This window comes from Telopea speciosissima, chromosome 1, assembly GCF_018873765.1.
Source record: "Telopea speciosissima isolate NSW1024214 ecotype Mountain lineage chromosome 1, Tspe_v1, whole genome shotgun sequence".
Lineage (NCBI taxonomy): Eukaryota > Viridiplantae > Streptophyta > Magnoliopsida > Proteales > Proteaceae > Telopea > Telopea speciosissima.
In genome coordinates this window covers 83,085,679-83,108,159 of record NC_057916.1, presented here as the reverse complement: position 1 = coordinate 83,108,159, position 22,481 = coordinate 83,085,679, and the positions used below count along the sequence as shown (strand labels likewise).

At 40.1% G+C, this 22,481-nt stretch overlaps 1 protein-coding gene across 1 annotated transcript; it reads right to left on the bottom strand.

The window, feature by feature from the left end:
• Positions 1-1,660: 1,660 nt before the first annotated feature.
• On the bottom strand, positions 1,661-4,493 carry LOC122669411. The gene is made up of 6 exons (XM_043866172.1): positions 4,188-4,493; positions 3,308-3,434; positions 3,060-3,214; positions 2,867-2,929; positions 2,166-2,237; positions 1,661-2,070 (listed from the first exon to the last, which is right to left on the bottom strand). Exons 1-6 carry the CDS (start codon positions 4,377-4,379, stop codon positions 1,999-2,001), a joined length of 681 nt encoding a protein of 226 aa, XP_043722107.1. The 5' UTR covers positions 4,380-4,493; the 3' UTR covers positions 1,661-1,998.
• Between the last annotated feature and the right edge of the window lie 17,988 nt (positions 4,494-22,481).

Genomic DNA, 22,481 nt, shown 5'->3' with positions numbered 1-22,481 from the left:
GCAATAGACTCATGGGAATGCTGGCATAGGCCACACTCCCGGACAGAGAACTGTTTCCCCATTCTTAATTATGTGAGTGCTTGCTGATCAACTATCTACATCATCAATCATGTGGCATGGGAGATCCCCCCCCCCCCTAACACATACAACGTGGTGCATTTTTTCTCATTATGATTTTATGGTGTTTTATGGTTACGATTCTTAAGTAGTGTTTAATGTGTATTTTTGGGAATAGACGAATCTGAAATACAGCCTAAAAACTTGCTTCTTCTGTTTTTTGATCTAAAATACAGCCTGAAAACTTGATTCTTCTATTTTTCCTCACTTCAAAATACGATTCATAATCTATTCCAAGAATACATACCAAACACTGTCTCAGTAGCGAATGGATATATTGTTGCTTTAATAATAACAAAATAATGGAATGGAGATTTACACATACTCTTATGTATGGAATTCTCAATCTTGTACGTTATCCCCAATTGAAAGTGTCTCACATTTCATATTTAAGAAAATCCAGACCCACATAATCAGAAAGAAGAAAATGTATCATAAGAAAAGTGTGAGAATGATGTATAACCTTCTCCCCCAATAGAAATTAGATGGAAAATAAATTCTTTCTTCATTTATTTATTTATATTTTTGGATTGTGGAATCTTTCTTCTTTTAGTTAGTTACTTGTGTAGTCTTTATGCTTTGCTCTCTAGAGATATTTTTAATGGGTAAGGGGTAATAACCGTAATTTGGCAGCCAAAAAATCTGCCTAGTGGTCTCATATTGACCCACCACTGAATGAGAGACTCTCACATCAAGTCGGTGGGCCATGCTAATACTACCCATAGGCGTAGAGGGTAATTTGGACCTAATGGAATTTTTTAAATTTTAAATTACGTCAACCTCTGCTTAGGTGAGTTGGTCACTTGACTCATCGCAGTTCGTGTGAGACAACCAATGCAAGCCCGCTAAAAAGCATCTCAGAATAGGCTTCCAACGACTTACGACGAAGAATAAGAATTTAAGCAGAGTAGAAAATGATCTCACAATTTCCATGATTTGTTAAAAGCTTTCAGTCTCTCACTCTCGCTCTCACACACGCAAACGAAATCCATTAAGGTAATCTTCTAAGTTTCAAGACTCAACCCTTTTATTATATTGATTATGGCCAAAAGATGCTCACGGCTACCATAAAAAATTTTTAAAAAAAAAGCTTACGGCCTATGGGTTATCAGTTTATCGGTTTATCACTCTCCCCTGAATCCATAAAAATAAGGATCCAGCTCTCCTCCACCGCACTTGTGGTGCGCACATCATGCGGTTGGAAAGCTCCGATCCACACCGCCACACACATCCCGGTGCAATGGCATGTGGATCGAGACCTCCCCAGCAGGACGATGTACGTTGTCCAGCACGGAGAGGAACTCAATCCTAAAAATAAAGCTCCCCCGATATAGGGAATCGAACTCTTGTTTATAAACAATGGTTAAGCCTAAAATCTCACTGTGAAAGCACTTTAATTTCATTCCATAAAATTCTGTGTGTTTGTAATGTATTGTAACAATCATATGGGGGTGGTGGTTAGGAATCTAACGGTTAGATATCATGCACAACAAAACTATACCTATTAACATTGAGTTTTTATCAAAAATAAATAAGAAACCTATTAACATTGAGTAAACACATGCAATGCCTAATGATATATAGATTAAACAGGACCAGTACTGTACAATGGCCAATTCAAAAGTCTTCAGGTGTTTATCAGTGAACGTCTTCACATGTCAATTACGGCATAAATTAAGAAGGTCCACCTTAGCTTAGCCTACTACATGGTTAGGAAGATAAATATAATTGAGCATCCAGAACATTTGAATCTGGATTTGGCCCTCATCAGTACTCACAAGAGCCAAATCTAATGTACTACTTGAGGTTAGACTGATATATGTATTATACAAGCATATAAACCCTCTCATCCTTGGGCTCAAGTATTCCAATGCTCACCACTTATGAGACCATGGCTTTCAATTTCTTCGCTGCATGAATGAATCCCATGATCACTTCAATCTCGTCCAATTGCTGGTGTATCAGAGATGGTCAGTAAAATAATCAGCTGTGAGACATAATACTGATAAGAGATGAAGAGAGGGAGAGGGAGAGGGTGAGAGAGCAACCAGTGATGAGAAGTGCCGCCTTACTGCATCCACCATTTGCTCCCTTGACGGATGGGGATGGTTGTTCCTAGCCTACGGTAAAAGTCACCCCAGTTCAACTCCCAGCAAAAGGAAAAGAAAATAATAATAAACCAAAAATACAAAGCCATATAAGATTTGTAAACCAATAGGCAAGCTACCAAACCATTAAACAACTTTCTTGAAGCAGTAGAATTTTTTTTTTCAGTAAAAAAAAAATCCATTATTTGGCATACACATTACTGCCACTGATATCCTCCAGCCTGGTGGATACTCAACTGCATTGAATTGGATTACACAAGTTTGGCATTTTGGGCAATACAATGGACGACTCATCAAACATTATCAGCAAGTCTAGGGAACTTGGGGGTATATTAAATTATTAATGGATTCTCACCATAATAAAATAAAATCCATCATGACCTGAGAGGTGATCAACCAAATTATACATGTCAGTTTAATATGTTCAATAAAACAAGCTCGACCATGTAAGTGGCAGGCAATCTCTTCTAAATTACCATTCTAACAAAAATACATGAAGCTTTACAGCATGCCTAAGAAGTCATCAGTTCATACACATTGCATGTACGCGCATTCACCACTATTTATTGATAAAATTAGAATTGCAAAACAAAATAATGAAATCGTATAAGGTTCAAAAATAAGAAGTTAGTGAAACCTACAAGATCAAATCGTTTCCAATATCTCCACAATGAATTTGTTCCTAGCTTTGCCAAGTTCACCCTCTGTGATCCAAGACAAACTTTGATATATAAGATCAACTGTTATATAAACTTTACCAAAGTATATGAGTTAATATATGCAAATACAGATAGAATATTCTATGGATATTGCTTTTCTTTGATTTCTTATTACCAGTTGGGGTTTTTGGATATTGGATTGTATTTCTCTGCAATGGCTTCTATTAATTGATTTGGCAGATATCCAGGGCCTTGTATGCCTCACTCTTGGCTTGCTTGATTTGTGGAACTGAATGCTACTCGCTGCCCAAGGAGACGCATGGAAGAAACCTTATGGTAAGAAACAATAGAGTTCAACCTCAAGAAAACATTCACCGAAAAATGATTTAAACATTAGCTTAAAGAAATAATTCTCCTTCTCACCCATTTCTGAGCTACTGCAAGAGTTATCTAAATCATGGTCATCGTCATCTTCTTCATTTCCTGTGGGTGGTTCTATCACACTCAAAGCATTCCTCTGTAGCTTAACTTCCACTCCATTCTTCAGAACCTGGAACTCCATAAACAAAGCGTCTTAATAACAAACATCAACAAAGAAAACAGGACAGCAGAGCATTCATCAAGTAACGGAATTACTAAAAGGAAAATCAGAAATTTAAATGCCCTTTCATCTGTGAGCACAAAGGTAACAAACTGTAAGATTAAAAAAGAGGGATACAGAGACATTCAAAATCATATGACAGTGATGAGGCTCAAATGTCCTAATATTCGATTAAAAGCCCATAAATTACAGGATCTTTAGAATGATGGTTTAGTATATGCAAATTACAAAAGAATAGGGATGGCAGACTCAATGCAGACACAGTTGGATTGAGATGGCTAACCTCTAGATTGTCAGGGGACCATAAATGTAAACAGCTTTAGAATCTTTCATCCCATGCAAGTGTTCTAAGTATCTTAAGATATTCTATTTATACTTTAGGATGGAAGTTTCCCGTTTAATTGTCTTTGTGCAAGGTCAACAGCTCATACTATAGAACAGTGTCTACCCACATCATGCCTCTTTAGATAAAGTTCAATGAAGAATGGGAAACCAGAAATAAATTCCCTATCTGTTGTATCAAATGGTATAATTTCTCAACACCCCCTCCACATTGAATCAAATCAAATAGCATTCAGAAAAAAAAATAAAAGACACAGCATTCAAATTACATCAAGTTATAAATAAGCACAAATGAATATAAAAATAAGAAGTGCATGACGAGTACACTGTATAAAGACTATGGAAAGAAAAGAGGGATACCAGCCAATGCCAGCCACCGAGGCCAACAGCCTTCTTAACAACTCCCTGCAGACCCACCAAGACTGACTTGGTTCGGTTGTTTCCCGTAACAATGACTTTCGTGTGCCGGGGAAGAACAGAGAGCTCCTCATCACCACTTTCTTCACGAAAAGGAGACAGAACCCGAGAAGAACACACCTCAGCTTCCAGCATTTTCTTAATAAAAGTCGATTCCTCCTCAGGATATAAATTAAGCAGACACAGCTGATCAGGATAGATGCAATCCAGTGAGAATCGGAGAATTTGCGGAACAAAACCAATTGATCCGAGTCAAACAGCTGCGGATTTTCTTACGATTGTTGTCCAAATTAACTCTCCTCGTTGTCATTGATCCATCAATCAACCTGCGGATAAAAAGGATCATAGCGGATAGGTGACAACTTCTACAGGCTCAGTAATCCTATGAATGAAATTTGCCTACTTGCATTGACTTGGAATTTCTTACCTCTGACACTATAACAAATACGCAATGCACTGAGCCAGAGGTCATAAAGATATCCAATTCCTCCGATTCACGGACTTTAGTTGATGGTAATAAATGAATGTCAGTTGTTTCATTTTAAAATGATGCCGAACTTTTAAGTCCCTCTGAATTTAAAAACAAAAGATGACATCATATTGTGGCTGAAACGTGGAAACACAAAACTTGAATCAGTTTGGCTTCACATTTAATCAGTTTAGAATCTGGAAGACATTGATGTTCGTCAGTATCTTACCCGAACTAAATTTCTCCCTTTCTCAGATTCTAATTCCACGAAAAGAATCGCGGAATCCACCCTGTCCGGAACTGAATTCCGAAGAGGAACTAAGTCTTTAAGCTCTAATCGATGTTCTCCCGACTACTGACGCTGGATAAATTGTAGAAACCTCACGTCTGTCACCGTTTCTAATCTTATCCGTACCCTACATTTCAACAAAATTCACAGATTACATCGATTCACCATTAAGAAGTAAAGCTGATCTTTAAACTCCGTAAAAAGCATGCAAAAACAAACTAAGCGCAATCGAAGCAAACAACAGCATAGATCGGTATCAATAATCTACACTTAGCAAAAATGCATGAATTTCCAAAGATCCAAAGGTCTAGAGCCAAATGCATGCAAAATTCAACAAGTAAACTGAAATACCTCTTTCCAGTTCTCAAATTCGAAGAAAAAAATGATGGATTCGCCACAAATACACGAAATGCAGCCGATTTCCACCGTCTTAATGAGCTAGAAAAGGTTTCCGGCATCGAAGAAATCAAATTCCAAACACGGATTCTGCAGAGAGCAGAGAACCGGAGATATATGAAGAATTGGAAAATCAAAGTGGATTGGATAGAAGATAGTTGGAGTGTGAGACGCTCGTTTTGCTCCTACTAAGAGGAAAACCTCACCGATCGTAGTCCTAGCTTAACTTAGAGTGTGTGTATGTGAGAATGAGTGAGTGTGAGAAAGAGCTGCAACACACTAAATGCTTACCAACTGCCGTCGAAAGCCGAAACGACCTCCCTTCCCCCGTACGGTCATGCCTTTTACAATCAAGTTCACCGGTTGACTGGAACCAGCCGGTTAGCTTCAGTCCTTGGATACTCAGACAGCGCTGTGGAGTGCGGAGAGTGGAGAGAGCCTCTCGCCTCTCAGCTCGGCTTAGGTGATCCCGTAGCCGACTCGAGTTGCCTTTTTCATCTGTACTCCAAAAAAAAAACAAAATTGTCTTTAGAATTTGAAGTCCGATGATTCCCATAGCCCAAATTAGGGGTGTCAATTCCAGGTCCGACCGAGCCCGTTCGGTTAAAGCCCGATCTGGATCGGATTGATTCTTAAACGTGTCGGGCGTTCTGGTATGAGGTCCTAGACCGTTGGGCGTCCGATCGGATCAACCGTTTTCAAGTCCGACCCAGCCCGCCCAACTATAGCCCGACCCTTTAAGCAAACCACCCTTCATTAATCCATTTAGCACACCTGATCACCCTCTCTCTTTTCCTATTTAACTCCTTAAAATGATTAGTCCATTAAACCCAAATTAATGGGCAATTCAATTGGTGGGTTTCCTTAACTCAGAAAAATGTTTATATTTTTCTCCATTAGCTTCTCATTTCATAGAATCAGAACCAGACATATACAAAAAGGGTTAGAGGTGTTCTTGCTCCAAAGAGAAAACAAATAGCAGGACGAACCCAGTACCGTCAATGATGATTGAGCTGATAAGAATAAGCACTTCATAAATTTGAGTTAATTATAATTACAAAAAGAAACAAATCAGTAAATAAAAACTAATAAACATAAGTTCTTTCTATTTTTTGGTAGAAACTAATAAACATAAGTTCAGGAAAAGATTATGGTTTGAAAAATTGGGTTTGGATTTGGATCTTGAATGTGTTTTGGTGGAAACTCATTTCTTTTCTCTTTATTTTTTCAAGTAGGAATTTAATTCTGAAAAGGCCCGATTAAGACCCGGGTAAAGCCCGATGAAGAGTTAAACAGGCCCACAACCCGGTTAAGACCCGATTAAAGCCTGATTTTAGTACCCGATTAAAGACCGACACCGACCGAACCCCGATCGAGCCCAACATGGCCCGGACCGAATACTTAAATGGTCGGATACGATGCAGCCTGCACAATTGGTGAGGCCTAGCTAGGCCCGACCGAGCTCGACCGGTTGACACCCCTAGCCCTAACCCTAAAAATTAGCAAGAATATTGATTCGATTTGCCAACAATTTTGACTTGGAGCTGAGCTGGCTATGACCAAACAAAGAAAACAGCCTTAATTTCTTGGGATAAATGTTGCAGACCCAAGTCTTCTAGGGGTCTTGGTTTCCACAGGGCCGAAATTCATAATTAGGCTCTTCTAACCAAGTTGGGTTGGCGATTGCTAACTGACCATTCCTCTTTGTGGGTCAAGATTCTCAAAGCAAAGTACTTCCCAAAGTTTTCCTTCTTTGATCCTAGAACCAGGCTCCAAAAGGGGGTCCTGGACCTGGAACAGTATCATCTGCATATCTGAAACACTTGACAAAATGCTTAATAGGAAAATAGGGAATGGAGAATCAACTTTTTTCTGGACTGAGAAATGGGTACCTTTAGTACCTCAAGCCCTCTCTTCTGCATCTCTATTGCCTTTAACACCCACATGTTACTCTACTAAGGCCGCTGATTTTATTATCCATTCTAATTGGAATCATGCTCTTTTGACACAATGGTTGCCTGATTCTGTTTATTCTAAAATTCGGTTGATTACTACCTCTGATTCACCTAATTGCTGGTGGTGTGTCACCTCCAATACTGGTGTACTCACCACCAAACTGGCTCCTAAAATGATTAATTCTAATGTTCTCACCCCCAATCCTCTGATTAAATCTTGGTGGAATTTCTTTTGGAAACTCACAATCCACCCAAAGTTTAAAGTTTTTTTTTTGCGTTTGCTTAATGCAGAACTTCCCATCAAGGCTACTCTCTCCAAATGGATCCAGATTGAATCCTCCTGTGTTTTTTGTGGCACCTGTGTCGAATCTTCATGGCATCTCTTTTTGTCTTGCAATTGGGCCAAACACATTTGGGCTGTTGGACCTCTAGGCCTCAGAACAGAACATCTAAAGTTGCCAAGTCTCATGGACATGTGTATTGCTTTCCTTTACAAATAAGCTCTAGGAAAACAAACCTTAAGATGGTTTTTTAGTGTTTTTATTATAACTTGTTATTTTATCTGGACTACCAAAAACCGAATGGTAGCATCTTCATCCAAGCCTGATCCCCACGGGGTTCTACATGCTGTGAATAAATGGATTTCATATCTAGTTTGTCCCCTCCCTCAATCCCCCCCCCCCCCCAATGTGCTTCTCTTTCCCTTTGAGATGACTACATCTCCCAATTTTCTAACCGTTTTCCTGTGCTTGATTTTCCGATTTTAATATATGCAGGATACAATAGTTCTGGACTGACCATTGCTGGCTGGGCCTTTGTCATTATATTACATGGCTGCGTGTTGTTTTTTGAAGCAGGACAAGTAACTCCTAAAAATGAATTGGAGCCTGACCTGCTTTGTATAAAAAAGTGGTTAATCTGTGCTAAGGGTATGGGGATAGATGTAAAGGAAATCTGGGTTTCTAACCAACTCGTTACCACGGTTTTGCCATCCCCGAGTCCCGACCACCAAACCATGGCCTTGGGATATGCTTGCAGACCTACTGTTTATAGTAGATAATGCCCCTACGGTTACCTACTATTGTAAAAATACTGAATCTGTCCGCTACGTCAAAAACCTAGCTAAAGCCGGGCAATGTAAACACTATGTACATTTCTCTACTGGTTAACGCGTAACTTTTTTGGTTTTTCATCAAAAAACAGAAAAACAACTCTCTCACTGCCGCTCCTTCACCGCTCGTCTCCTCACTCATCTCTTACTGCGACGGCGACCTCTTCTCCTCTCTCACGCCTTCCTTCTTCTCTCATCTCCGCCTCCTGGGTACACGGGTGATAATGTGATGCATTGGAAGAAAGTGGCATTAAGGTTCCTTATTGTTGATGGGATTGGACTAGTGAGACTGTTGTAGGACAAATCAAGCACTGTAAGTGCCTTAAGATTCCCTATGGCTTCTGAAGTTTCTCCTTCAAATCTATTATTTGACAGATTGAGAACTTTGAAGATGGTTATTATGCTCACAAGTATAATCTTATGTCCCTTCTGCAACAATGTCACAGTATCTTGACAGTAGCCATTAGCTGTGTACTGCACTTGGGCTTTCTTCATCTAATGTCATCATTGCTTTCCAAGACCAAAAGTATTTTGATGGCAAACCAAATGTAAAAATTAAAATTGTTCTCAGTAAGGTCAAGGATATGCAACCTAGAAAAAGAAAAACCAGACTAGGATACTCAATGGGGGGCCATGGAATTTATTTGTTCTCAAAACTAGAACCCACAAGGGAAATGTATCTTTGATCTGCACTAATTTATTTGCACTAAGATCAAGCATCCTCAAACCAATTTCATCTGTAAATGTATGAAGAAGAATGGGGCCATGATGACTGTTCCCCCTTAGTATGAGTACTGAAAGAGACTTGCTAAAGTTTCCCAAACACCGGGGTATTAAGCCAGATAAATTGGTTTTTAGACAAATCAATGTATTGAAGAGAACTTGCATTGCAGTTTAGTGAAGGGATTTCTCCACTAAATTTATTGTTAAAGGGTGAAAAGAAGACAGCGGAATTTTTATCCTATGCTGTAACTGCACGGTGCTGTACTGCATCGTGCGGCGCTGCAGAGGTCATGTGCGCCATGTGGGGTCTGCTGTGCCACATGACCTCTGCAGCACCGCACGATGCAGTACAACACCGTGCTGTAACAGCAGAGGATGCGGGTTCGTGGAGTATGATGGAATTGGCAGTGATCCTTGAAGCATATTATTTTTAAGGTCAAGACAGCAAGTTACTCCATGGTAGAACAGTCACAGGTTGTTCAAAACCTTGAAGCATGTTGTGGGAAAGATCTAAATAATGCAAATGCTTCCCTATATTCCACATCCATTTTGGAATCTGCCCATGAATTATGTTGTTGGAAAGGTCAAGATCCAACAATTTCTCTTGGCTTCTCAAAAAATTAGGGAATTCACTAATGTTGCAAGAAGATAGTCTCAGCTCCTGAAACTTGGGGAAATTAGATTACAAGGTGGCATTGGTGATCAATGATAGATTATTACTTGAAAGATTAAGAACAGTAAGCTTTTTGAGCGGTCGAAAAATAGCAAGCTCTGTGTTACCAGTAAAGCTACTTGAAGAAATCTTACAAAATGGTATTGTGAACAGAGAAGAAGGAATTGGACCTATTAACTGATCAGCAGAAAGCTCTAGATGAACAAGTTGGGTTAGGCTGGCAAGTGAGGATGGATTTCAGGCAAATAACCACTGAGACCTGGATCATCCCTTAAAGTAAGGAGCAGGAGGAGGTCGTCGTCGCAGTGAAAGATGAGTGAGGAGAGGAGCGGCGAAGGGGCGGCAGTGAGAGAGTTCTTAGTGAGAGCGGGAGGCACTTGAGATGTGGTTAGGGTTATGGGAAAATTATCTCCTCCAGTTTTCTGCCCGGCCCAGTTCCCCAGTTCCTCTAATAGGGAGTGGTGGATCCCACCCAGGTAGAGTGTTTGGACAGGGGTAGGGTGGTCATTCAAGTCCCCCTTGTTAGAGGAACTCGGGAATTGGAGGTGATAAAGATCCAGGGCTATGGGAATTATCGGACTTCAAACTCCACTGTTGGATTTCAAAACGCCACATGGTGACAGTACAAGGGTGCACTGGGGGATCATGCACTAGATGCGATAAAAATCCGATGAAGAGAAGATGTGTTATACCCAGGAATATTTTTAGGTTTACATATCTAATTGTGCAGGAACGAATGGGAAAGGTGAAAACAAGAGTTTTCAAATCAGAATCCTGATCCTCTCCAATGTGAAGACTGCCCAATGAGTGCCCAAAGAAACATCCAATGGATTGGCTGGTTGGCACACATCCTGGTGTGTACCCAAACGGCCTAGCCGTTGGATGCTCATTGGGTGTTCATTGGGTGATGCCCTCTTTAGAGAAGGCACCAATTTACTGGGAAATAATTGTTTTTAATTCAAAATTTTTCAAATTAACGGTAGAAAATTACAATTATTTTGGCCACTTGGACTAAGGATTTAGTAATTGATATGGGGCATGTCTCGGTCGATACCAATCTCGATCAGGTTAGAGTTGGGGAAAAAGTACGTTTTGTTGGGATCAGACCCCTGATCAGCCTAGGATTGGCCACTATCATGGTTTTAAGATTTAGTATCGGTTTGGATCAGCTCAATATCATTCTAGATCGGTTTGTATCGAACCAATATTGGCTTGGATCAATGTGTACCTTTTTGAAAATTTTTAATCGGATCAGATCATCGATCTCGATCGGTAACTGATCACAGTACTGATACGAATTCCCTGACCATGATTGGGCAAGAATTTGTATCTGCCGAGGCTGATTTTGATCTGATCGCTTCTTCTGATTTAGTATCGATTCCTTGTTCCATGACTCGGACAACCAACCCACCATACTCACTTGACTAAAAAAGAATAATTTCTCTACTGTTATGGGTATTAGCTAGATCGGTCCCAGTAGATTTTGGGGAATCGAAGTTTGAAATTTTGGAATTTTGAAGTTCAGAGAATTCGTTTCGAAATTTTTGGGGAAGGAAGGAAAAGAGCACGACTTAAGAGCTACGAGCCAACTGAAAGTCCAGCCACATAAAAAAGTGAGCCAAAGGGAATGTTAACCCGGAACCGGATACTTTTGTGAGATACGGAAATGGGAGAGTACGTACACGTGTCAGAACAGCAGCTGTCGGATCTTATCCTGGCAGTTGCCGTGAAATCCGAACTGTTTATAAGTTTGATTTGAATGTTGGTTTGGGGTCCGCTCACGCAGCTGGAGCGCACTTATTGAAAGCCCGCTTTCAGATTTTCGATTCAAAAGATAAGCATGGGTCCCACATGGTCGCATTTATTTTCCCCTTCCAACGATCTCTGCTTCTTCGTACAACTCTGTCAATCGATTTCTGACTTGTGGCGGAGTTCCACTCTTGCTCTGACCTTCCTAGTCCCAAGGTCCACAACCAAACTTGTAGACCCTGAACAGATGGTTAGAGCGACCCATACCTAAGGCTCGCATCCAACGTCTGGTTTGCACAGATGAGAGAACCCTAACTCCTTTCAAAAGCCTTATCCTTGCAACCGTCAAAATCTTATCTTTGAAACCCTGGTGTTGTTCTATCGGTATTCTCCAAGTTTCATCGATTTCCCGTCTTAGGGTTTTACCTTAGATCAGGAAGTTGTAGTCTTTTCGTTAATTCTTTGCCCCCAAAATTTATTCAAATGCGATGCGACTCCTCTACTATGGATTCCGGTAGATGCATTAGCTTCCAAACGGTAGCATCGCCAACTGCTGCAACTCTAGCGTGTCTCCTACGTTTAATTTGGTGAAGCCCGTGGTGGCTCGGAAGAATTCGCCGGCGCACCTCACCTGAAATTCCCCCAAGCTCGCCAGTGCAACCCACCTGAAACCCCTTCGATTTTGCCACTTGAAACACCCGTGTGGTTTTCCCCTACAACCTCGCGTTGCGCCCTTTTCATGCCTGCCACTGCCTTGAGGCAGCAGGCCAGCTCGCAACCCCCTGTCTCTTTTATCGCATTTGCTACCGTTCCCTTTCTCACCACACTCCCCATCCCCTCACTCACTACAAAAATCCGCCCCCGCATCCTCCATTCTCTGAATTGTAGTTTAGTTCATCGATTTTCCGTTCTAGGGTTTTCCTTCCGGTCAGGAGTTTCTGGATCGACCTAAGTCGCAATTTCGCCAATTTCACTCAATAGACATTGTTTGAGACATTGTTTGAATTTTATTTTTTCTAAATAAAAGCTCTGATAGTTGTTTTCTTTTGCATTAAGGAAGATTTGGGAGTTAATTCCGACTTCTCCACTCATCTCACTTAGTCCAGATTCTCTATTTCGAGAAGGATGAGAATGGGTCCTACATGGTCGCATTTATTTTCCCCTTCCAGCCCTATCTGCGTCTGGTTAGCATAGACGAGAGAACCCTAACTCCTTTTAAAAGCCTTATCTTTGGAACCCTAAAAATCTTATCTTTGAAATCCCTGGCGTTGTTACATTGGTATTCTCTTAGTTTCTCTTCTCTGAAGTGTAGTTTAATTTCATCGATTTCCAGTCCTAGGGTCTTGCTTCCGATCATAAGGTTCTGAATCGACATCAGTTGCAGAGTCTGTCTACAAATTGTAGTTTAGTATCATCGATTTGTCTCCCAGTTCAGCTGTGGATTCAGTGTTTCTTGGTGGATTCTATGTAAGGAGGCTCTGGTGGATTCCTGGTAGATTATCTTGTTTCTTTCTTTTTTTTTTCTTTCTTTTCTCTCCAACTTCTGGATAGATCTATCCCTTTCTATGCCTGAGATGGTATTAACTTCCTAATTCTTTGATATTCAGCTTCAGATCTTAAAGCTCTCTAGTGGATGGATTAGTTCTGGCTTGCTATTAGTTTTCCTAGAAGCTAATGCGGATCAAAAGAAAGATCGGCTATCCGTCCTAGGGTTTTCCTTCCGGTCAGGAGTTTCTGCATCGACCTCAGTCGCAAAGTTTGTCTTCTATCTGTTCATCGATTTTCTGTCATCCGGAGTTTCTGGATCTATCTAAGTCGCAATTTCGTTAATTCGTTTGATTTTTATTTTTGCAGGAAGATTTCTCAGTTCCGATTTTGACTCCGCTCAGCAACTCCAATTCTTTTTTGGGAAATTTACGTAATACCCCTTGAAAATGGGTTGAAACTTAGATCACCTCCTGAAATCTGAAATTTGAAAATACTCAGATCACCCCTGTATTAGAGCTCAATACTCAGATTACACCCTATCGTTAGTGATCCACCGTTAAACGATGAAGTCAGCTACTTAAATATTTTTTTAAATCCTAAACTACCTTTATGCAACGTAAAGTTTTAATATTACCCTTGCAGAGAAAAACCCTCAAATTCGAATGTGTTCCTCTTCGTTCTTCACTCTCTTCCTAAATGACCTGCAACTCCAAAATTGAAGTTCGCCGGAGTGAAGTAAGACAATGAATTTGAAACATGGCTTGTCGAGATATACTCGAAACCCACTGACAAAGAGTCTGCCTTCACTCACGCCCTTATTCAAGCACCCCTCTTCCACCATCGGCTTCAATTTTTGAAGTTTGCCGGAGAGAAGACAGGCATGAACTGACTTGTTACGATCAAAGCCCACGGACTTGGGACCATAACACTATCTCTGTTGTGGATGCGTGGAGAAGAAAATGGTTTTATGCTCTTTAGCATTCTACCGAGAATATTGGTGGTGAGTTTAATATGCCAAAAAGTTGGAGATTCAAAGGTTTGATAGATCTCAGAAGTGGGTTTCATTCCAGGAGATATTGGGTGTAATCAGTAAAACTTGATGAGATTGGCTCTTAGATCAGCGGAAAAATGCAAGCAAACTGTAATTCACCTTGAAATCAAAGCAAATCTAAAGCATCCTTGATGTTCCCCTTTTTTTTTAGTTTTTCCAAAAACCGAAATTTACCTCAGATGAAATCAAAGCAAATCTCCCACTGTCGCTGCTTCTTTTTTTTTTTCCGTTTTTTATTCTTCTCATTCTTCTTCCCTTCTCCGTTCTGTGTTTTTTTGTACATTTTTCTCCTCCTTTCCCTTCTTCTATCTTTGTAGTAGTGATGATGGCGGTACCCTGTTTTTGGGGTTTTTTTTTTTCAGATTTGATTTTTGAAATTAATCTGAATCTGACCATCAGAATCAGTTGGTTTCTTAAGACTTATTCCACCCCTTTGGAAGGTCTTTCTTTCAGTCATGGTGAAGCTCAGAGCAATCATGAAGATCTTTCTGATCTTGGCTTGCACAGATAGGTTCCTTAATGGGTTTTCTTCACCAAACAGGGGAAAAGTTGTTTAGAGATTCTTTTTCTTTTGGGTTTCACCAGCATCTGAGGCCAGGGTTATGGCCGTCGGACCTTGACGATCGTTGGCCGTGTTTGAGCTTGGCCGCCTGCCTCTGGTTCGGTCATCACAAGAGACCACGGTGGTGGTTATTAAAACCCTAAATGGGTTTTCTCCATTCTCATTCTTGGTTTAGCGATTTGGGGAAGGAGAGGGAAAGGGTAGTGTTGTAAATTTATTTTTAAAGTTTTAGTACAAGGCTAAAATAGTCTTTTTAAAACAATAATTAACAGCAGATTAACACTGTTAGTGTAGAGATCGGGTGGTCAGACTTCGGGGGTGAGACGAGGTGCAGCGCAGTCTGGTTAGTGCATCTGTTTTGGGTACAGAGGGCCATAGGTTTGAATCCTGTCACCTTGATGTGATGCTGAAGTCAGCAAATACTCCAATATGAACATCAATGTTCATATCATAATAACATATGAGTATCTTTCGTGTGTTATCTCCTCATCTTCCTATTTATAAGCCACAGCTTACTTCGACGTTTCCAATAAGGGGGAGAAAAGAGGGAATTGAATTCTATACCAACAAGCAACGGTCCTACTAAACAAGCAACTACCTGAGCGGCGTTAGCGCTAGAACAAGGCGAGCCAAAGGCTCGCTTTCGCGCAATTATTAGTAAGGCGGTGGTCGTAGATCAACTTTTTTTGCTTGCCGTGCCGTTCCTTCTGTTTCGCTCAATCTCCATCACAGGTTGCTCTGTCATTGTCTGATTTTTGGTTATATGAAAACACACAATACTTGATCTGATGTATCTTTATCGTATTTTTGCCCCCTGCTCGGTAGTTTCGTAGCAGGTTTTTTTGGACGTTTTTTAGGATCAGAATGAAACGCACGTGTGACCACCACGTGCATTTCATTCTCTTCGATCTTATGGTCACACATGCGTTTCATTCTCTTCGATCTTATCTTTGATTGCTTTTTATGAAGTCGCATCGGGAGCTAGTGCTTGCTATCTAAGAATTGCTCCATGGATCTCATCGGAAATGTTTGATGCTTCTTGGGGTTTCTTTGGCGACCGTGAAGTCACTGGATGAATTGCCGAGTAGATAGATCAGATCCGGGTGATCTGAGTATTTTCAAATTTTAGGGGATGATTTGAGTTTTGACCCATTTTCAGGGGGTGTTTCATAAATTTTCCTTCTTTTTTTTGTTTGCAAGGGAAGATTTCTCAGCTATGAGTCCACTCAGTCCATGTCAGTGGGGATCCTGCATCTTCCTCACCACCATTAGTTACAAATATTTTTCAAGGGATCCGGCGATAAACAAGAGATGATCTCGAACGCTCTTTCCTCTCCAACTTCATGTCAGTTCAATTCCTTAAAAGTGTTCTTTGCTTACTTCGATCTATCCATACCCAATTAACCATTCTGGTTTAGAAGCTTCATCTACCCGTGGGAGAGAAATGGCTGGATGAGTACATGGATGAAAGCTCAAGGCTTTGGGAAGCCTGCCATGTCCTCAAGTCAGGAGTCTCAGGCATGGGGAATTACTATTCTGCAGCAGTTGAAATTTCTTCAACCCTTGATGTCCATCGCAATCTGAACCCACAGTTATATAGTCCAGTCGATCACCATCTTAAACTGAAACCCAAATCCCAAATCGTGCGCAAGGTGAGTGTAAAACTCTCATTTCTCTTTAAAACCTTTTTCCTGAAACACTAAACCCTCATTTCTTTATCGATGGAGGTGGAGTTTTTTATGACCGATATAAAAGACCAAGTTTCTTTATTTGATGAGGTCAATGGAGATCATCTTCACCTCGCCCATGAAATCTGTACCACATTAGATGTGGAGTCTGCAATTTTTCATTCATTTCAAAGATTTAATGATAATTTTGCCATGGGAGGAATATGGAATTGTTATACAGAAAACACACATTACATTGGTTTGTGGGTCTCTGTGTGTGTGAGATCTATGTTATACTGTGAGTAGATGTGTGATTTGTGTATGGAAAGATAAAAAATATTAGAAAGTAAGTATACAATTGAAACCAGTAATGTAAGGGTACTGTATGTATGAAAAAATAAAAGAGTATTAGAAAGAAAACATACAATTGTAAACAGTTTTGTAAGGAACGTATTGCAGAACCAAATTTCTTCGTCAATCAGGATAACTTTTCCTTCTAAAAAATGCAATAATTACACCTTGATGGCAGGAATGGAAATCGAGTACTACAACAGTTCTTGGTGTAATTATTACATTTCTTAGAAAGAAAAATTATCCTGATTGGCAAAGAAGTTTGGTTTTGCAATACGTCCCTTACAAAACTGTTTACAATTGTATGTTTTTTTTCTATACTCTTTTATTTTTTCATACATACAGGATCCTTACATTACTGGTTTCAATTGGATACTTACTCTCTAATGTCTTTTATCTTTCCATACACAGATCACACACATACTCACAGTATGGCATAGATCACACACACACAAACCCACAAACTAATGTAATGTGTGTTTTTTGTATGACAGTTCCATATTCTTCCCAAGGTCTCAAACAACTTGTTAAGTCATATAACTATCGACCATAGGAACTCAGATATTCCCGCAACTTTCATTCACTCAATGTAAGTAATTAATATTTAATTTTTTTTGAATTATTATTATTTAATATTTATTAGTAGTCATTTCTATTTTTTTTCTTTTGTAGCTTCAAATTATCGATAATGAGTTTCACTGTGGTCTTAAAGAAATGTTTTCTGCCAATCGATTAGGTTCATTGTATTAAGGTGACTTTCAAGGAAAATCTTGACTTAGTTTTTTGTTTTTTTTTTATGTGAGGTATTGAGTATATTTTTTCGAATCTCATTCTTCTATTGTCAATTCTTTTCCTTTTTCTTTGGGAGGGGAGGCGGGCGAGAGGCAAGAGTGAGAAAAGACAAGAGAGAATTCACTAATGATCAAGACAACAACAATTCTAAAATATCTTATGGGAAAAGTATGGGCTCATCGGCGGTATACCAAAAACCCTCGTTCCCCCATCATGGTTTGAGGTATTGGATTGGATCGGCCGTTTTTGGTTGGATCGGATCGGTATCTCGTCCGAGACCAATCCCGATATCGATCAAATCCAACTGTATGGATAGGGGTAAAAATGTAAAAAAAAAAATAGTATTTTTATAAGAAACAAGGACAAAAGTGTCATATTTGCCCGAGTTTGGGCGATCACAATCTAGTCCAGCCGATATCTAGATCACGAACCATGCCCCCCATAACTTACCTCTTGCAGGGGTGTGTCTATCACTCTCCCATATCTTATATATTCAATTGATTATAATTTATTTTTACCCCATGTAGACTTCTCTCTACATGGGCTTTGTAGAGAAAGATAGGTTTCTCCAGACAATCAAAATATTTATGTTCAAAATTTATGGTCAAAGTGTCCTTTCATGAAAAATATTTTTCAAAAAAAAAGAAGAAAAATTTACGTCTGCCACTCTTGTACTTTCAAACAAATGTGTCTACCATCCCTGAAATTTCATCTATTTCATAAACACCCCCCTGTATTTTGAAAGCTCTTACTAATCTACTGTTACCATTAAATGAGAACAGTTAAGTGATGATGTCAACATCCAAATATAATCTAAATGCCCATAATACCCCTACCTTATTATACTTCTTCCCTGACTATCTCTCCTTGTCCTCCACCCCCATCCATGGTGCATCTTCTGCTTATCCTTGCCCTCCACTTTTTATTTATAGATTGTTGATGATTTCCTCTCTTTCTCTCTCTCTCTCTCTCTATCTCTGTCTCTGAGGTTGTGGGAGTTTTATCTTGTTACTGTATCTGGGTTTTTTGCGGAGCTTTCTTTATATGTACAGATACACATTTTAATGGGATCTTTATCACCTCCAGTTGGCTGCCCGGCCCAGTTCCCCAGTTCCTCTAACAAAAGGGGGCTGAAATGACCTCTCTACCCATGCCCAAACACTCTGCCCGGATGGGATCCACCATCCCCCTATTAGAGGAATTGGGGAACTGGGCCGATCAGGAAACTGGAGGAGATAATTTTCCCATTTTAATGTCACCACCCATTTCTTGCTTGGCCTTTGACGCTTCTCAATGAATTCCAAAAATCTAGCTACAGATTATTAACTTATGAATTCGCGGACATTTCTCTAATTTGTTTCATCCTATGACGTCTCAGGTCGTATCTGCAATATGAGATCAGAAGACCTGATCTAGTGAAATTCTAGGTCGAAGGCAAGTTTCTATGTGCCCTTTAAATACCCAAAACCATGATTTGAAGGTTAGATTGATAAGATCTGGAAGTCAAACCTGTGTAGAAAAGTATGTAAAAACAGAGTATTGCCAACGTTTTTGTGAAGATCTATAGCACCTCAGTAGGTGCTTGGATCAAGTGGAATAAAGTACCTAAGGATGTCTTGATGTTGTACACTCAAACCCTAGAACCTTCAAAGAGAATTCCAAAAAACCAAATCTGGAGAAAAAAAAATAAAGTACCACCATGTTGAATGACTAGTAACCCAGATTACGCCTTGAAATATAGATAGTTTTCCCTGTTTTGAATAAAATTAAGCAAGCCTTCGTGGTCCAGCCAAAGTTTGGAATGTCGTTGATTCTATGCGGTTTTTCCCTTCTCAAATTAGGGTTTTGATTTTCGAAACCAAAGGTTTGATTTTTTCAGACCGCTCAGATTCCTTTTGCTTTCTGTTGGACCTGCTAGGGTTTGAATTGGAACACTGAATTTGTTTTCTATGTGATTTTTTAGTTGGAATGTAATTCAAAGAAGGGAAGATGGGGATTGATTGGTCAAGAGAGAGAAGGAGAGAGCATGAGTGGGGCGTGGATTTGGGGCAGCAGGGGGCAGGCTGGTGCGTTGATGGAGCTAGGGGCTGCTGTCCAAAGGGAAGGGAGCAGGGTGGGGGCGGAGTTGCAGGAAGAGGAGGAAGAGGAAGAAGAAGAAGGGTAAAGGGCAAAATAGTCATTTTCTTTTAAAACTAACAAAGTTAGTACTTAGAGTACAGAAGTATTTTTTAAATTTCCAAGGGTGGTAGATATAAATTTCCCACAAAAAATAATAATTTGTAAGCATTGTTGAGGATTGCAACCATCTAGTAGCCCAATTAGTCTGTATTAGCAGTAAATTCTTATTATGTCTAAATTTTTTTCCTAAAACACATTCTATGATGCGATTTTATGAAGCTTTGAAAATAGACAGAGAAGACAATATTATCAGGGATTGAGTACTCTATTTAAGAGTGTAGCATATGCTTTACTTAAAAAAAACAAAATTATGTGTAGCATATGCTAGTGTTCCTTGAACGTATGTTTCTTCTCCCACAATAGAGGGGTAGATATATCAATTCGTAGGGTGGAAAGAGAGATAGACTCAAGGAGGCACTAACGTACGCTATACTCTTGGAAAAAGTTCCTAAGATACCAGAGAAGGGTACACTAGCACACAAACACACTCTCTCTATCTCTCTTCTCCTCACATAAGATGACCTCACCGCCCTCCTATGTGCGAAATCATTCAACCACATCTCATTGGTGACCTCTTTTATGTCCCTTATCAAAATGAGTTATTTGAATTGACCTTGATGCTGCCCTCCAATTTATTCTTTATTTATTGGAATTGCAAATTGAGTTGATGGCCCAACTTGAAAGCCTTGTACTGTAAGGGAAGTTTTTAAATACATGTCATGAGGTATACTGTCTAATCTGGATATGAAATACTGAGATTAATAGCTTAATCATTCCAGACGAAATACCCAATCTAAAAACATTTAATAATTAGAATGTCCATATGAGGCTCAGCCTGGGTTAGCGATTTTTACCACGTTGACCTGCCAACTGCCCTAACTTATTTCTTTTCCCTTTAAGTTATTTGTAATCCCTTTTGTTGGAATAATCCCAAATCGCAACAACTAAGCGATTTTGATTTTTGACTCTTATATCAGGCGTACAGGAGACAGCGTACTACCATACACCTAATGTCATCCTTCCCTTCTGATTTCCATCCAACGGTTGTTGTAAAGTTCACCAGAATCCTTATTTGGGGTCCATATTGCCAACGTGTCTTATGTTGATCCGTTGGAAAGGGTGGGATTGACCTAACCCGATGAAGTGGTCTTGAACCGTTCGATTGGTGTCGAATGCAAGTAGTAATAAATAGAATAATTGATAGACCCTTTTGATTTCTTGACCAAATTATTTGAATATTCCCTCGATCAAATGGTTCAATACGATCTGAATCTCCAGAATCCCAAAAGAGTTTACGGTTCAGTGGCTTCAGAAAATAGTAAAAACTTTAAGGCGTACGTCAGACTCACCACCTACAGTCCAAATAATAATAAAAATGGAAAAGGTCTTTATTATACAGCTTTCTTACGTCGCCGGTCCAAGGCGCCAACGGCAACCAACCTTTTCCCCCTTTAGCGGCACACACGATAATCTCACTCTCCCTCTCAACGATGCGAAGCCCTACATCATTGTACGGAAGCCGCAACCGGAGCTCCGGCCACCGGCACCGAAGAACATTTATTGGAATTCTCAGGTGATTCGATTTGTTCTGATGCCTCTTCTATTCAGAAATCGGCTTCGGGTAGGAATCTTGTGGTGATCGCCAGCAGGACTGTTGCACAAGCAATATGTACGTGCTTTTAAAGGAGATAGAGTTTGCAGTGTATTCACCGTGTAGAATATGGTGGAGATCTTATTGTATTTATAATGATGATAAGGGCAAGAGCCCAGTTACATTCAAATAGGTTACATGATAAGAGCTTGGGAGCTAGCTGTACATGGTTTCAGTTAGAGTTATCTTGTTGAACAAGAGTTTGTTAGATACGAGATACTCTTAAGTGTCAAGAGTTATCTGACTTAACCCTGTGTATTTTATCATCTCCCTTAAACTGATGGGGGGAATCCACAACAGTTTGTTGCGATGATAGTTGAACTGCGGATAAGAGGGCTCCTTGGTGAATATATCCACGAGTTGGTCATTAGAACGGACAGATTGAACACGAAGCTTCTTGGTGGAGACCAAGTCACGTACGAAGTGATAATCCACTTCAATGTGCTTGGTTCGAGCATGAAGCACAGGATTAGCTGCCATATATGTGGCTGAGATATTATCACGTGAAATGACCATTGGTCGTGCAACTGGGATAGAAAGATCAGCCAACAAGTAAGAAAGCCACAACATTTCAAATACAGTTACTATCAGTGCATTGTATTCACCCTCCAAACTTGAGCAAGACACTGTCGGTTGTTTCTTGGAACCCCAAGAGATTAGATATGGGCCAAGAAATATGCAGAACCCAGTGGTTGAACGACGTGTATCAGGATATCCGGCCCAGTCAGCGTCCGAGTAAGCTAGAATCAATTGTAAAGAGCCTAGTTGTAAAGTAATTCCAGCACCAATAGTGGCCTTAATGTAGCGTAAAATACGCTTGGCAACCTGTAGGTGATCGATGGTGGGGGCATGTATATGCTGACAGACTTGATTGACGGCATAAGTTATGTCAGGACGAGTCATGGCCAGCTATTGGAGTGCTCCAACTAGCAGACGATACTAATGAGGATCAAGAACTGGTGTACTAGTGTTAGAAGAGAGCTTCGAACTAGAGGCAACTGGTGTGGAGCAAGGTTTGCAACCGGTCATCCCTGTTCTGTGGAGAATATTGAGGGCATACTTGGTTTGGGAGAGTACTAGCTGGTCTTGGTTTTGGGTGACCTCTATACCCAAAAAATAATGTAGATCTCCC

Bases quoted from the DNA above. Each gene is read 5' to 3' on its own strand.
- LOC122669411 (XM_043866172.1), bottom strand. From the start codon at position 4,379: ATGCTGGAAGCTGAGGTGTGTTCTTCTCGGGTTCTGTCTCCTTTTCGT. The intron at 3,435-4,187 runs GTATCCCTCTTT...ATGGAGTTCCAG, and splicing joins TCGGTGGCTGGCATTGGCTG to GTTCTGAAGAATGGAGTGGA. The intron at 2,071-2,165 runs GTTGCTCTCTCA...CTGATACACCAG, and splicing joins GGCGGCACTTCTCATCACTG to CAATTGGACGAGATTGAAGT.